General features: G+C 40.9%; 1 protein-coding gene across 1 annotated transcript in view; it reads left to right on the plus strand.

Annotated features, from left to right (window-relative positions):
* Positions 1 to 7,836: 7,836 nt before the first annotated feature.
* The window catches only part of LOC147025215 (uncharacterized), a 15,499-nt gene continuing 7,064 nt past the window's right edge, over positions 7,837 to 16,271 (plus strand). Inside the window, exons 1-3 of the mRNA XM_085885951.1 lie at positions 7,837 to 8,115; positions 9,494 to 9,766; positions 11,670 to 11,954. Coding sequence (XP_085742077.1) covers positions 8,046 to 8,115; positions 9,494 to 9,766; positions 11,670 to 11,954 — 628 coding nt within the window. The 5' untranslated portion in view covers positions 7,837 to 8,045. The remainder of the gene's footprint in view (positions 8,116 to 9,493; positions 9,767 to 11,669; positions 11,955 to 16,271) is intronic.

Raw genomic sequence — 16,271 nt, forward strand, 5'->3', positions numbered from 1 at the left:
GTGGTTGAGGACCTTGGGTGGTGAGGTGGTTTGAAGACCCATTTCAATCTTACGGCCGCCATGTTGGTGCTGATATTCCCCTAATTGTAAAACCACCAAAGCGACAGTTAAAAGGATTTTGAGATGATCAGTGTCACGGCCTTGTGAAGATGGGTCTCAGCGATCGAGACAGCGGTATGTTAACTTATGCACCACCCGAATAGCTATGTGACATTCTCTCATCAGGGCTTGACCCCAAGTCATAAGAGGTCTTTTTCTGAGGTCATTCTTTAATTTTAACGGTGTGTATATATGCGTCAGGAAGATCATTGGTTTCTTGTTGTTTATTGTCACATTTATTTTCCGCACATCTTGCGGGTTTGTGAGTTGCATTGGTAACCTTGATGGCCCATGACCTGTTCATGGTCACATGCTCTATCTTTTCTGCATATCTCGTGGAATTGTGGGTTGGACAAGTGACCATGACTGACCATTACCTGCCCATGGTCGCAAAACTTTTCTGCATATCATTTACATTGTGCTTTCCATGAAGTCACTCATGGCATAAAGAGTTAAATTTTCCACTGAAGGAATATTTAATGATGATATAACAATTTGCCCTTTTGCTTTAAAGAACAGGAATACAGTGAAATGGGGGGGGGGGGGTAGTGTTATCGAAGAATGATTTCTGAGTGAGGAGCCAGTCTACAATTTCAATCATATCACTGTGGAACATTACTGAGTGTTTCAAAATGGCGCAAAAACTGTTTGTGTGTGTGTGTGTGTGTGTGTGTGTGTGTGTGTGTGTGTGTGTGTGTGTGTGTGTGTGTGTGTGTGTGTGTGTGTGTGTAACACACTGGGGCATATCGTGAGAACTGCCAAATCGTGATATGGATGACAGAATATTGTAGGATCCTCACAACTTTTATTCTTGTTGGACCACTAACTTATCACCATTTGTTTTTTTTTTCAGTGGAATTACCCTCAACATGAATGTGGAGGGTCACACCCAGCCACAACAAAGCACAATCAGACCTGCGAGGACGGATCATCAGCGTGGGTGGTGTGGCGGGACAGAAGAAGAAGGTGAGGCTTTCTGAGCAGTGATGAGAGAGTGTGAGCAGCAGCACCTTGCACACCTCAGGGAGACACAATAAGAGGCAAGAAGAACTGAAGACGGACAACGGCATCAGCAGCGCCGAGCGGGAATCAACCAAGAAGAGTTTGATGCCATGAGAGCGGAAAACAGAAAGAGGAACAGCACTACCGAGGAGGAAATGAGCCAAGAACAGCTTCAGGACATTTGAGTTGAACAGAGAGAGAAAGAGTGCCAATGTCAGAGATGTGCAGTTAAAAGTCAGGACAACAATGATGGGCCTGCTTGCCACCTTAGCCAAATGACCTCAACTTGTCAAGGCTGTTCTGCACTGTGATTTCCTTGTGAAGGCTTAAACTGTTGTCAGAAAGGAAAAGTTGCCTTGCCTGCACTATCTCATTATCCTCCTGGTTTTCAAGCACTTTTCAATGACAAATTCCACTGAAGCAAAAAACTTTAGAACTAATGTGCAGTATGTAATAGTAACAGCACTTTTTCATTTGTTCCTTTGGAGCTCAGACATCCACAATCCCTGGCAGTGACACATGTTGTTTCTGCAAACATGGTCAGACATACAACAGTTCCAGAACTCTGTACCTTTCTGAGAGGGAGGATAGACAGCATGGCCGGTTGTACATCACTGAGGGGGAACAAACTTATCTCATGCAGCAATGCACCTCAGAACAGTGCGTGTAGACCTGATGCGATGGAAACCATCCACAGAGTAATAACAGAGAACTATCCTTATGCTCCTGCCTTGAGAAACATCCATGCCGTCCGACAAGAGGAAGCATCTTCGTGCAGCTGCAGAAGGCAGCTGATATCCATGGCATCTTGGTAGTTTTGCTGCATGGCTCATGGACTTCCAAGAAATGAAGAGGGGAGGATAATGGGAACATCAGGTTGCAGGTCTCACTCTGCTGCTCTGTTGTGCAAGTGGTTCATCAGGCTATCATGGTAGATAGCGAGCCACAGGAAGTCAGGATGCAATTCAAGCATGGTGTTGATTGCAGACGATAAAATCAGCCTATCCATTATGAAGTAGCAGCAGTCTTGGCGGAGACGATGGTGCTCCCTCTGCATGTAGAGACATTATGGTATATCCCAGGGACAGACCACCCCAGCATATTTCATATATGTCTTGTTACATCGACCCCATGTGTTATCCACCGTTGTTTCCAATTGGTGATTCTGGCAGGCACTGTGGCATGCAGCATGTTGCACAATGTCAAACAGCAATGCGCACCAGGCTCACAATGCAACAGTTCTACAACTACTGCTTGGCAATCATGGGAGAATTTAGTTCAATCCACAATGCAGGAAAGCTTTTCCAACAGTTTACAGTTGATGCTTATGTGAAGATTGAAGTCTGCCAACTGTACTATATCCGGAGTAACCAGACACAGCTGAGAGCAGAGATGTACTGCAGCCTGATGAACCACTTGCACAACAGAGCAGCAGAGTGAGACCTGCAACCTGATGTTCCCATTATCCTCCCCTCTTCATTTCTTGGAAGTCCATGAGCCATGCAGCAAAACTACCAAGATGCCATGGCTATCATTGCCAAATATGGAAAACCCGATCTTTTCCTGACATACACGTGCAATCCCAAGACAACAGAGATCACAGGAAACCTTAGACCTGGCGAATGGTCTGAATCCACCCTGACCTTGTGGCAAGAGTTTCCAATTCACACTTGGTAGAGCTTGTGACTGATATCAAAGAGAGGCATGTCCTTGGAGTTCCAATGTCACATGTGCATGTGATTGAATCCCAAAAATGTGAATTACCGCACTGCCATATGCTGATCATCCTCAAAGAGCAATCCACGATAAGAGACTGCAATGACATTGGCAGGATGATCTCTGCATAAATGCCAGACCCTCATTAAGACCAAGAATTGTACAAGCCGGTAAAGTCCTGCATGATCCATGGCCCATGTGGTGCAGAAAACCCAAACTTGTTGAGCATGGAAGATGGTGTTAATCAGAAGAATTTTCCATAGGAGTTTCGTGAGGAAACATTGGAAAATGTGAATGGCTACCCTGACGACCGATGCAGACAGAATGGAACAACTATTCGAGTTTGTGTTCATGTTGCTGATTATAATAGGATTGTTGTACCATACAACAATTACCTTCGAAGAAAGTTCAGAGCCCACATCAACCTCGAGGCCTGCACACTGGTGAAGAGCGTGAAGTACCTGTTCAAGTATGTGTACAAAGGCCATGACCTTGCCAATATAGAGCTGGCTGTAGACCAACCCAACCCAAATCATCCACAAGACCAAAGGCCCACAGCATGATGTGATTAACATCTACTTGAATCGCAAGTACATCTCTGCACCAGAAGTGATGTGGCGGCTATCTGAGTATAAGTTATATAATCAGTCTCACACCATCTACAGACTGGCTATTCACTTTCTTGAATCAGCAGGGGGTCTACTACAGAGAAGGACAAGAAGAACAAGCAGCTGAGTGAGCAGAGGGACGTGAGATGCACCTGACTGCATGATTCAGGCTAAACAGGTAGGACCCCAATGCACAGCAGTTCCTCGACAGTGACTTCCCCAAAACACGATGTGTTCATTGACCGAGAGAAGAAATGGGCAGTCAGATGCAGAGGTGGAAACGGAATTATCAGCCGAATGTACTCAGTCAGCCACAGAAATCCCAAGAGGTTTTACCTGCATCTTCTCCTTTTTCATGTCCTCGGAGCCTCAGGCTATGGTGACTTAAAGACAGTCAATGGTGCAGTTGCCAGCAGTTTCAGAGAAGCTTGCATTCAATAGCATCACCTCTCAGACGATACAGAGTACCATAACATGTTGACGGAAGCTTCCACGTTCTGGATGCCGAGATGCTCACTACGACCTGTGCATACTGCCAACCTTCAGACACCTTGGGACTGTAGAATGATCACAAAGAGGCCATCATTGAAGACTTTCTGGGGATTCACTGGAGGATGCAGAAGACATTACTCTACATGGCACACATTCCATTTTACAAGAAAATGGAACAACCTGTGTTGCACTTGGTCTTCCTGAACCCCAAGAACAGGGCTTGGTCACTGCAAAAGTACCTCAAGAAGAGCCTGCTGACTTTTATCAACTGAGCAATGGCCAACGACGATTGGTGGATTCCGAACTTGAAGTTGTACACCGTATTGTCAGAGAAGGCACACCACAAGCTAATGCTTTTATGTCGATGCCCCAGGGGGTGCAGGGAAGGCGTTCGTTTTCAACTTACTGATGAGACACCTCCAACACAGCCTGCACTGTGCAGCCTGGACTGGAATTGCAGCTTCACTTTTGACTGGGGGGGGGGGGGAATAGTATACAGTTTGTTCAAGCTTCCAGTGCCAGTGGTTGAAATCAGTTCCTGTAATGTTTCTCCCACTTCACATCAGGCTGATATCCTGTGTAACCAGATGCTATTCATCATTGATGAAACATCCATGATACCCATATATGCACTTCATGCCATAGACAGATGTTTGTAAGATATCACTGCAGTCAGACAGCTATTTGGAAGCAAAGCCATTCTGCTCAGTGGGGATTTCAGACAAGTCCTACCAATTGGACCACGATCCCCACCAGCCATTGTTATCGACATATGCCTCAAACATTCACATGTGTGGGAACATTTTCAACAATTGGTGCTCAGTCAAAACATGCGCACCTACCCAGACCAGGGAAACCTCTCAAGATGGCCGCTTTGTCTTGGCAGTGGAATCCTTGTGGTTGATCTCTGGCCACCTGGAAGAGATGCCGTAGAGGTACTTGCTGCATGCATTGTAAGCGGTTCCCTGATTAAGGATGTATTCACAAACAAAATGAGAAAGAACAATCAGAGATTGCAGACCCTCGCCGGAACTTGTTTTGTGTGGCGCTTGTGTAGTTTTGTGTGGTGTATTTTGTGTGGCGTTCGTGCACTGGTGTGTTTTGTATTATAAGATATTTTAAAATAAGAGATTTTAAAATATATAAATATTTTAAAATAAGACATAATTGGAACTGACTCTTTATAACTGCTGGCAGTGATGACTGAGTACCAAGACATCCCACTTTTTGATGCAACCCAACTTTTATTGGACACCTGACCCTGACCCATGACATTTATTATTATTATTATTATTATTATTATTATTATTATTATTATTATTATTATTATTCAATTGAATTTAGAATGGGATTAAAATATATTCAATTCAAATCAAGTGGAAGAGCACATAGGTACATTCCTGCATTGAGTCATCAGAAGGATCCAGAACGAGCACAGAGCAAAGATGAAGTCATCAAGAGGAACATGGATGGGATTCACATTTCAGCAGCTACTCCTCTATCCTCAAACCCAACCAGGCACAGCCGAGTGAGCCTTTTAAAAAAATATATAAAAGAACCTAAATCAAAAAAAAAAAATTCTGTCTGCCAGACCATGTTTCCGGTCAAGTTGAAATTGAAAACATTTATTTCCCATCATTACCAGATCATAATTGTGAAGTTTCATTTCGATTCATTAAGTGGTTCCAGAGAAAACATTATTTAATGTTTTTCTTCAATCCAATATGGCTGCCAAACCATGTGACCTATCAATTATTCCTTAACAGACTTGCACACCCGAGGATTGGGGAACATTTGTGTGAAGTTTTTCCTCAATCTGTACAGCCGTTCTGGAGAAGAAGATTTTTAAAATAGGTTTTTGGGTAAATCCAATATGGCTGCCAAACAATGTGACCTGTGACGTCACATGTGTGAAACTTTTGTTCCTCATGGATAGGCGGTCATACTTGTAAATTTTTGCCTTGATCTTTTCATCCGCTTCAGAGGAGATAATTTTTGACGATTTTGTCTTTTTTTAAAACAATATGCCTGCCAAATCACGTGACCGATGAAATCATCAATTTTGTTTCTGTGGACCATTTTATCCCGAGATGACCTTCAAGCATTTTCATACTGATCAGATGTAGCATTCTACATATGCAATTTTGATGTCATAACAAAGGCACCTATGACATCATGAAAACCACTCTCATTTCCCATGAGGCATACTTGGCAGCTGCCAAGTTTCAACTCTTTACTTGGTGCAGTTTCAGAGATACAGATGTCCAATTATTTCCCATTTTTCCAACATGGCTACCATACCACGTGACCTATGACGTCGTGTTTATGAGCAAAACATTCTGCATGAGTAGTCGCACCGCTGGTGAAAATTTCGTCTCAATCCGACAAGTGGTTGCAGAGAAAAACACCAAAGTTCTGTGCAGACAAATAAACAGACAAAGAGACCGACAGACAAATAAACAGTCCCAAATGCAATAACCTCTCCTTCGGTGAGAGTAATCAGCAAAGACAGACACACCCATGTCATCTTGTCTCCTAAAAACAACTGTCTGGCTCCTAAAAACAACAAGTTTCTGAGAGTCAACAGCTTGCGTGATAGGCGGCTCACAGGACAGCAGCTTCAAGCACAGCTTAACAATGGTCGAAGTAAGGAAGTCTCAGTTTCAACTGGGAAGGGAAGACTTCGAGCTGCAGGTTTGACAGGTCGAGTGGCAGTAAGAAAGCCATTGCCAAGATGGAAAAATAAGAAAAAGAGGCTTGTCTGGGCCATGAAGCACCACCAGTGGACTACTGAAAACTGGAAGAAGGTCTTGTGGACCGATGAATCAAAATTTGAAATCTTTGGTTGATCACACAGGGTTTTTGTACGCCGTCTCGTTGGCCAAATGATGGTTCCTCAGTGTGTGACACCAACTGTCAAACATGGAGGACGAAGCATGATGATCTGGGGCTGTTTTGCTAGATACACAGTCGGGGACTTGCACAGAGTGACTGGCACCCTAAACCAAAAGGGCTACCACAGCATTTTGCAACGTCATGCAATACCCTATGGTCTACGTCTAGTTGGTCAGGGGTTCATCCTACAGCAAGATAACGATCCAAAAAATACCTCCAGGCTATTTCAGAAATACCTTAGAAGAAAAGAACAAGACGGTCGGCTTCTAATCATGGAATGGCCAGCACAGTCTCCACACTTCAACCCCATCGAGCTGGTTTGGGATGAACTGGACAGAAGGGTAAAAGCAAAGCAAACTCTCAGTACAACACATTTGTGGGAACTTCTGCAACAGTGTTGGGAAGAACTTTCTAAACAATATTTGATTTCCATTGTGGAAAGAATCCCACGAGTATGTTTGGCTGTTGGTGGCGACTTTGATGAGTCAAAAATTTAGATGAAATTTTGTTCAACAAAACTATTCTATGATTTATTTCTTTATCTGCAATTGTTTATTTGTTCTGTGCTTTAAAGTACATTGAAACATTAAACTGCTTAAATTTTAGTCAAAACTGGAAAAATGGGGGTGTTCTAAAACTACTGACCGGTTGTGTATGTTTATATATATATATATATATATATATATATATATATATATATATATATATATATATATACATACACACTTTCACGCATACGATTATAAACACACACAAACAATGAGGTACACGGGTGGCAGTAGCACCATCGCATTACCTATCGGATTCATTACTACCTGCAGGAAAAGCACTGCTCAAGAGGGAAAACTATTCTCAAAAACGACAAATTTCTCAAAACCACTTCAAAAGGGCCGTCTTTTCCCAATGGAGGTTTCAGGAATAACACAAGCGGGAAGCAGCACCGTCGGCTCCAGGATCTAGAGTTGAGAATACTATATAAGAGAACATGAACTGAACACAATTTCAACTTTTTCTTTCTGTTTGATCAACTGTTTTATCATCCAAGTAAACTTGGCACATTTTAATTGTTAAAACCATAGATTAGTTTTTTTTTTCCTGTTATCTACAGAATCAGATAAAGAGTTTGTTTAATCCAGAGGAAAAGCTTTTGTCAATTTCGTGATCAAATATACACATAAACGTTTGAAATCAATCTGATTTTGTTTTTATTGGTGGTAGTTCTTTTTCCAAAGGATGCTTTTTCATAAAGTGCTCATTGCGCTGCTGAGTTTTTGCGGTGGATTATTAATACATGCCGTTGTGGGTAAGGCCATTGTTTCATGGTTTCTTTCTCCTGTCTGCACATCTGTTTCCATAACATCGACAATCGGTTACACTGTGTGCTTTTACATATTACTTTGTAGATATCTTCGGTTTACTTAACAACTCTGAACGCGCGCTTTACATTGAATGATTGATTGCATAATACTGCACGAGATACTGAACCTCACATCACAATGTGTCGTTCATAACGTCATGCTTTGTCTGCATATCAGTTACATTGGAGAGCAGTTTAGTGTGAAGCATGATTAAAGTTGAAAATTAAGATAACCTGTCAATTTCAAAACTCATGACTAAGATAAAATTTTTCGTTGATTTAGAAAATCACAAAGGCTTCATCATTGACTTCATTCATTGATTTGGAAACACCGTTTTAATAATGATTATAATTTAACACATTGGGAAAAAAAATTTTTAGCTGTATAAATATCACTCCCAAAAATATTGTTCTGTTGCTTTAAATTTCCTCAATTTAAACTGATTGTCATTCGAGAATGATTCGATATTTCGATTTTATTTCTTAATGATAAGCTCGACATTTTTGGAAAGTTGGATGAATGTGTGCATAATACTTGGATCTGGGAATTCATCCGGTTATTAATAACTTAATGTAATGATCCAAGCCTTGTATATTTCCCTTTTTGGAATGCAACAATGTGACTGGTCATAAAAAAATAACTTATTTTGCTTTTTCTCGAAACAATTCAATGCTCATTGATGAAGCCCTTCTTGCAAATGAAAAGTTGTTCGTTCACTCAATGTTCCGGGATTTTTTTTTCATATCATCATGACATCATGAAAATGGATTCTCATTTTTTATATCTCAACTTTTCGAGTAAAATTTTTGTTTTTTTTTATTTCAACTGCAACTTCAAAGTGATTTTCCAAATGGATTGGCAATCCTAACATAGAGATAAAAAAGAAAGATGATTGTTTTGTTAAAATTGTTGTCACTGGATTATATGGAAAAGGAAAATCAAGTATCAGATGTTTGTTATTGACTTTATATTTCGTGCCACAGATTTATTGATAGCCTCTGTAGCCTGGTGTTGGCTTCGTGATTGGGGTGGTGGCTTGGGATCCGAGGATCCTGAGTTCAAGCCCCATTAGCTGTTGAATTAATACACCAAGGGGTTGACTCAGCCTTTCATCCTTCCGAGGTCGTCGAAATGAGTGCCAGTGTCCTGGCAAAGGGGCACTGCATCAGTGACACAGTCGCGCTTCCAATAAATGATAGCTACCCTGGCAGCTAAGCTGCCATATGCAAAAAAAGAAGATTGATAACCTCTAAGGAGGATTTCTAAAGTTGTTTTAATAATGTCCATTGACAATTATCAACTGAGCATGTGCTTCTGTTTCAGATTTGCAGATAGAGGATGGCATCTTGCCTGAATCACCTTGGGTAGAGCTCGGATCGACCGTGCGCCTCATTTGTAATCCTGGCTGCAAAAACAAAGATTCAGCTGATATTATTTGGTTGCGCACTGGGGACAGGTCCTTACCACTTGGCACCACGAAGATGGGAAGGGAAATATCCATGCCAATGAGAACGGAGAAGGATAGCGGTGAGATTTTGTGCAAGGTCGAGTGTGACGGCAGACGTCTCAATTACCATACCATCGTGAATGTTTTTGGTAGGTATAGAAATGCTAAACACCTAACAGTAATTATCTCCACCACCGGAGGTGAAGGAGGTTGTTTTCATGCTTTTCTGTCTGCTTGTCTGTCTCTTTGTCTGTTTGTATACATGATATCTCAAACAAAAAAGTTGTTGGTGGATTCGGATGAAATGTTGTGGACAGGTTCGGTGTGAAACAAGGACGAACTGTTTCCATTTCGTTGAAGATCCGGATAAGACAACTAGAATTTTTAGAGTGATTCTTCACCATTGAGAGATAGAGCGAAAACGATATATAGCACGATATCTCTTAAAGTTGTTGGTGGATTCGGATGAAACTTGGTGGACAGGTTGGGTGTGTGACCACGACGAATTGATTCGATTTTGGTGGAGATCGGAAACCGGATCTGGAAACGAGAAGTATTGAATTATTAAAGTGATTCTTCACCATTGAGGGGCAGGGCCAAAAACGACCCACAACATGATATTTCAAACATGTATTGGGCCCGATATGTTCTCGTGGATCAGGCATGACGTGGCGGAGGTATGCACTCTACCGAGTGCCATATGAGTTATATCGATGTTAACATCCAGGCTTTTGAAAACTGCCAAAATATAGTTTTTGTGGCACATAAAATCGAAACATACAAGTACCTTCCTTCCAAGTGGAGATGGGGTCTTGCAGTAGCACCGTTTTCACATAAGCATACACTTTTGCTTCTTACCAAATGACGAGCATATAAGACCCATCACTTCACTGACAGGAATACCAGTCTTTGTGTCATTGTGAACAAAAATGGCTGTTTTTGTTTGTGTGCTCGTTCCATGTCCATCACCATTCATTCGAAACCGTTCCTGCTGTTGTAGCATAATAAGAATGGTACCGTTGGAACTGATACATGAAAGCTCCACCCAGCCAGGTGTGTGTGGGGGTTGTGAGGGGGGAGGTTAGTGGGGGAGGTGGGGCAAATATATTTCGTGCTGTAGTTAGTAATTCCCCCTGTCTGCAGCAGGGGTGAGGAAACCACTTCCACTGTGGTGCATGTGCAGGGAGGGCTCCATTCCGCCTTCTGAAATCTGCATGGGGAGATAACAACCAATGACGCAGATATCGAGAATTCCCTTATTTAATGTGGTCGGATTAAAACGATAAGCCATTTTACTTTGAAATTTTTGTTCCAAGTCTATTGATTTTTAGCTTTCCCACGATACCATTTTTATTATTCTACGAGAGCTGGAACCCTTTAGAATATAGCAAGATATATCTGGTAATAGAAGATTTACAATTCTTACACATGTGGTTATTTTGTTCCCATAACATTACGAAGGTTGTTGCAGTATCATAATACATGGTATTTACCGGCCCTCTCGGAGGTTCAGAGAGGTCCTGGCCACTTACAGCTTTTGAGGCCTTGTTCAGAATAATAAAAAATAAAATGACGACACATGAAAACAAAATAAAACTTGTATTCATGTGTTGTCATTTTTATCTCAAAAAAGAGTGAAATATAATTTGAATTAATTTTTTTAATTTAACAAATACTTTTCGAGACTTTTTCTGTGCAAAGCTCTGATTATTGAGGAAAAAACGAGCTTTCGTGAAATGTCACAGATGATATTAAGGATGGCAAGCCCATTCAAACGCTCTTGTTGCAAAGTTGAACAATGATAATTCTTTACCTGTTTCAGCACGTTAAAGGTGCTTTCACCTGAAACTTAACAAATTCCCCAAAAATTAACAAGTGTCTAAATTTGAGGCCCCATTTGAGCTTGAGATCTGATTGGCCCTGGGTATTTACATGGGCAAACACCTGTAACAGCAATTTTGTCGATGTAAACAGGTTATAAACTGGAAATAATAATTGTAGTCATAAAAATGACAATAATGAAAATAGAAATATTATTTTCTATCTCCACAGTGCTTCCTACACTGATAGTGCACCAGCACCCACCTATTGCGTTTGCGGGTGATCGTGTGACCATGATATGCATCACTTCAAAGTTCTACCCATTGTACGGTGCCAAACTGATATGGCGGGACATGGACGAGCAACTTTGGGAGCGTGCACCAGGCAAGACAGAATCAAATATTCACAAATTCAGTATGCAGGTGAAGAAAGAAGATGATGGAAAACGTTTCACCTGTACACTACGACTCTTTGGGGGTCAGGAGTCTGAAGCTCCTCTGGATTTGAGAGTCCATGGTAATTAAACCTCCAACATTGCAAAACACGAGTTATCCACTGATTATAGCTCAGATCTGTATTAAATTTTTTTTTAAGGGACTACTAGCTAGTTTAGCTGCCCAGCAGGTAAGGCTCAGGTTGAAAGTTTAATCGGGGTCCTGGATAAAAGCCTCTCAGGGAGCCAGAGTTGAGCTTTGCAAGCTGAGCAGCTGCATGAGTTGGTAGAACTTCATTGTTGTATCGTATGACTCCGATGTTTGTATTTGTATTTGTATTTACATGTTGGCTGTGTGGGGGAAAAATTTATATTAATGTATTTTAAATTGTAACAAATGGAGTTTCAGAAATGTAACTTTTATGCTGCAAATTGAATTGGCTGTCATTTCTGGCCAAAAGACTTTTGCCCTAAATGATAAGAAATGTGTTGTTCTGGAGCAGAGTGACCGAGCTGATAAATGAACCTTTGCTTAGAAAATGTACGAAGTGGCTTTTCGTCTAAAGGACACGTCTACAGTCTGGGTGAATATCCCCCAACCTTTCTCTCATGGAAGTATAAAATGCTTTGAAATCTAAAAGTTTGGAGTACGAGCACGTGAGGAAGAATAGTTTCTCAGTGGCTCGTACTCCTTGGAACTGACCAAGTACCAAGTTAGAATAAAACTCTCTGATGTAATGTAGAAGTGAATTGAATCGGGTTGGTCTAACTGTTAACTAAAGTAAGAATAAATGAAATAGAACCAAATAATATTGCAATCAAATGGGGATTCTTAAGTTCATTGTACAAGGGTGAGAAGTGTATGGTGTATAATTAGGAAATAAATTGTTTCACAAGGAAGGACTTGTGTGGACATCAGTTTTATCAGTGTCGATAGGGTTTTTTCTGTAGGATTTTATAATCAAATCGGACAAACGTAAAACTCTGTCTGAAGTCAAATAGGATTCCACAATCGACCAGTTAGAATCCTTCAGGAGGACAACGATCACAACAAGGTGGGTTTAAAAAAATCCACGTCAGTTGGCGCCGAGACTCGGATTCGAACCAACGTTGGTGCGGTGCTCGTGACCGGAGGTGCTTAATCTGCCAGAGGCAGTGCCTGGAGGAACGACAAGTGCTTGAGCGAAGGTAAGGGAGAGCGCTCTCAGCAGGTAACGCATTTCGAACAAAGAAAAGTTCATTGTCAGATAATTTTATTGAGAGAAAGAAGAGGATCTGGCGGAGAGAGTCCGTTTTAAAGTAAACAATAAGTACTGTAGTTGTTTTAGAAAAGTGCTGGAGAAGAAGAAGAGTCAGATGACAAGAAGAGGCTCGTTGAGGAGCCAGATGCGTAATTAAATGGGCATGATGAAGCGACATGCCACATGTTTGCATTGATACGGACCGGCTATGAGTGAGATGGCCGAGGACACGGCTGAGACGCCGAGATAGGGTTAAAATAGATAAATATTATAAGTTACCTGTTTGTAAGAGTTATAAGAGTGACTTTTTGTTCATTGAACTCACTGGAAGTTTGTTGGCAGTGAGGTTGTTATATTATATTGTGTGGAGGTTTTACAGATTTGTAAATGCAATGATTTGCACGAAACGTTTTGTAGAGTGCAGGAGACGATTAACCAGCTGGGAGCATGGTGGGTGATTTGTTCCTGAGAGTAAAAAAAAAAATGAAACTTGTGCGAGTCCAATATTCACTGCAATGAAACGTGTTCTGTTGGGATTTTGACGATATTTTAACTCGTGCTGAGTTGAGCTGTGGGTCTGTTTGAAATGGCATGTTATACATTCTTGGCGTTGTATTTCCACGCGAAGGTCGCAAACTACACTGTGTGAGACCCCCTCCACTCGATCTGTGGGGGGTGGCCTATCTTTACACTGAGTCTTTGTTCGAGCCTTTGCTTTAGGTGTGAAATTCGATTCATATGCAGATTCAAGAGGATGAGATAGAAATGTGATTGGTATTTGTCACGTGATCACAAGCGAGTCTATGATATGCAATGCTGTTTAGTGTATGTGTTGAAGCCATGACAGAGTAATGCAAACTGTGGGTTTTGCCTGTCAGAGTTTTTTCCTTTCTCTTCCCACCGGATGTGGAGAGAACTTCCTGTTCCTCGTTCCTTGGTGTTTGTGGCGCACCCTCTGGACTGAATCTGTTTAAAGTGAAGTCCATTTAGGAAAAAGTGTTGAAGTTTTATTTTACAACCATCGGGATTTTGAATAAATTGTGAAATAACAATTGTGAATGTGGATATACTGTATGTGATTTAAATGTAGAAACGTGATTTGGAATGATTTTAATGATTTGATGTTTAGCACGTTGGGCAATTCACAGATAATAGATGATTCCCTCAGATGGACGTTGAAATATTGTTTTATTCGTCTGCGAATGTTGAGGTTACCTGAACTTGTGCTGGGAAGGCAATGGCAAACAACCCAGTGTAACCATTTGATCGATTCAGTCAAGGTAAATTCATGATTTAATTGGATAGATGCTGAAGATTAAATTTTTCATTTATGGATTTTAAAAGGAAATATTTTGTTTTGACCAAAAAGTTGTTTAAGAGAGTTTGGATGTTTATTAGTCTGAAGTTTAAGATGCTTTTCCAAGACTGGGATAAAGATTGTGGAGGGTGAAGCTGCATGTGTAGACAGAGTGTTTGAGCTGGAATTTAAACGATATTCGCCTGATAACAGATTTGACAAGTGATTTGACAATTTTTGAACAACTGTTTAAAATGATTTATTTGTTTTGATAAAAGAAAATGGATTCGTAATTGAGAAGGTCGGAGGAAGTGATAGATGGTTTGTGTATGTGAATTGGAAAAATGGCAGCATGTTTACTGTTTTGGTGAGAGAGAAGTGGACAGATGGAGAAATGTCAGAGATTTAAAATGTCGATGGAAATAGCAAATGAGATGGATGTTTTGAGTATACGTACAACTGGGATTTCTGTATATTTTAGCATGTTGTTTTGGGAAATCACAAGGAAAGGGATTAAAATATTGATATGACATATAATGCAAGTTAAATGCTTCCATAACAATCTTTGTTAGTCTTGTAGAACTACATGTGCCCATGACGTTTATTGATTGGTGTTTAATTGATGCTTTGTTTGTTTCGGAGTGTCGAAAGCAGTCTTTGAAGCAATGTACGATTTCATCTAAATGAACTTTGGAATGAAATTCCACACAAAGATTGGACGATGGGAGAACCCAGATTTGGGTGATTGAGCATTCAACACATGATTATCCCTCCCCTTCCTGAGGAGATAAGATGGAGCAATGTGGGAAAAGAAAGAAAAAACCCACTGGGGACAAGGTAGAGCAAAGTCTTAACGTCGGCGTTGTGTGGTGCCTGCATGGAGGAATGTTCTCAGCCACACTCTCGATTGCCGCTCTGCAAATACATCGTGAACTTGCTGTGGTTGCTTCAATGTACGACAGGCCTGGAATTCCACACTGCGCTCCCTCAACCCAGTGTCTGGCCCAAACTTGTACTTGCCCACATCTACCTTCTCCTCAGCTCAAGGAGTGCTTCGATTGTGTTTCCCGTTGGGTGCCGCTCTATCCACACCCTGACCTGCTTATCTTCTGACTTCGGGTAGCATGTTTTCAATGTGTGACACATGCTGATGAACAGGCCATAAATTAAATGGAAACTCACTCATTTCTGATATGAGCACTCGCTGCCATTGTTGATTGAACTTGAATAATGGAAATCTTTTTCTCCTTCAGGAATGGGACATGGTAATCATGTGTAAGAAAAATTATTCAAATTTTCCTTAAAAAAAAAAACGTGGGAGTGTGGGGGAAAAATTTATATTAATGTATTTTAAATTGTAACAAATGGAGTTTCAGAAATGTAACTTTTATGCTGCAAATTGAATTGGCTGTCATTTCTGGCCAAAAGACTTTTGCCCTAAATGATAAGAAATGTGTTGTTCTGGAGCAGAGTGACCGAGCTGATAAATGAACCTTTGCTTAGAAAATGTACGAAGTGGCTTTTCGTCTAAAGGACACGTCTACAGTCTGGGTGAATATCCCCCAACCTCTCTCTCATGGAAGTATAAATATTTTGAAAGGCACATTGTTCTCAGTACGAGCACGTGAGGAAGTATAGTTTCTCAGTGGCTCGTACTCCTTGGAACTGACCAAGTACCAAGTTAGAATAAAACTCTCTGATGTAATGTAGAAGTGAATTGAATCGGGTTGGTCTAACTGTTAACTAAAATAAGAATAAATGAAATAGAACCAAATAATATTGCAATCAAATGGGGATTCTTAAGTTCATTGTACAAGGGTGAGAAGTGTATGGTGTATAATTAGGAAATAAATTGTTTCACA

The sequence above is a fragment of the Eptatretus burgeri genome, chromosome 6 (genome assembly GCF_056783735.1).
Source record: "Eptatretus burgeri isolate ZD-2024b chromosome 6, Ebu_testis_v1, whole genome shotgun sequence".
NCBI classification, from domain to species: Eukaryota; Metazoa; Chordata; class Myxini; order Myxiniformes; family Myxinidae; genus Eptatretus; species Eptatretus burgeri.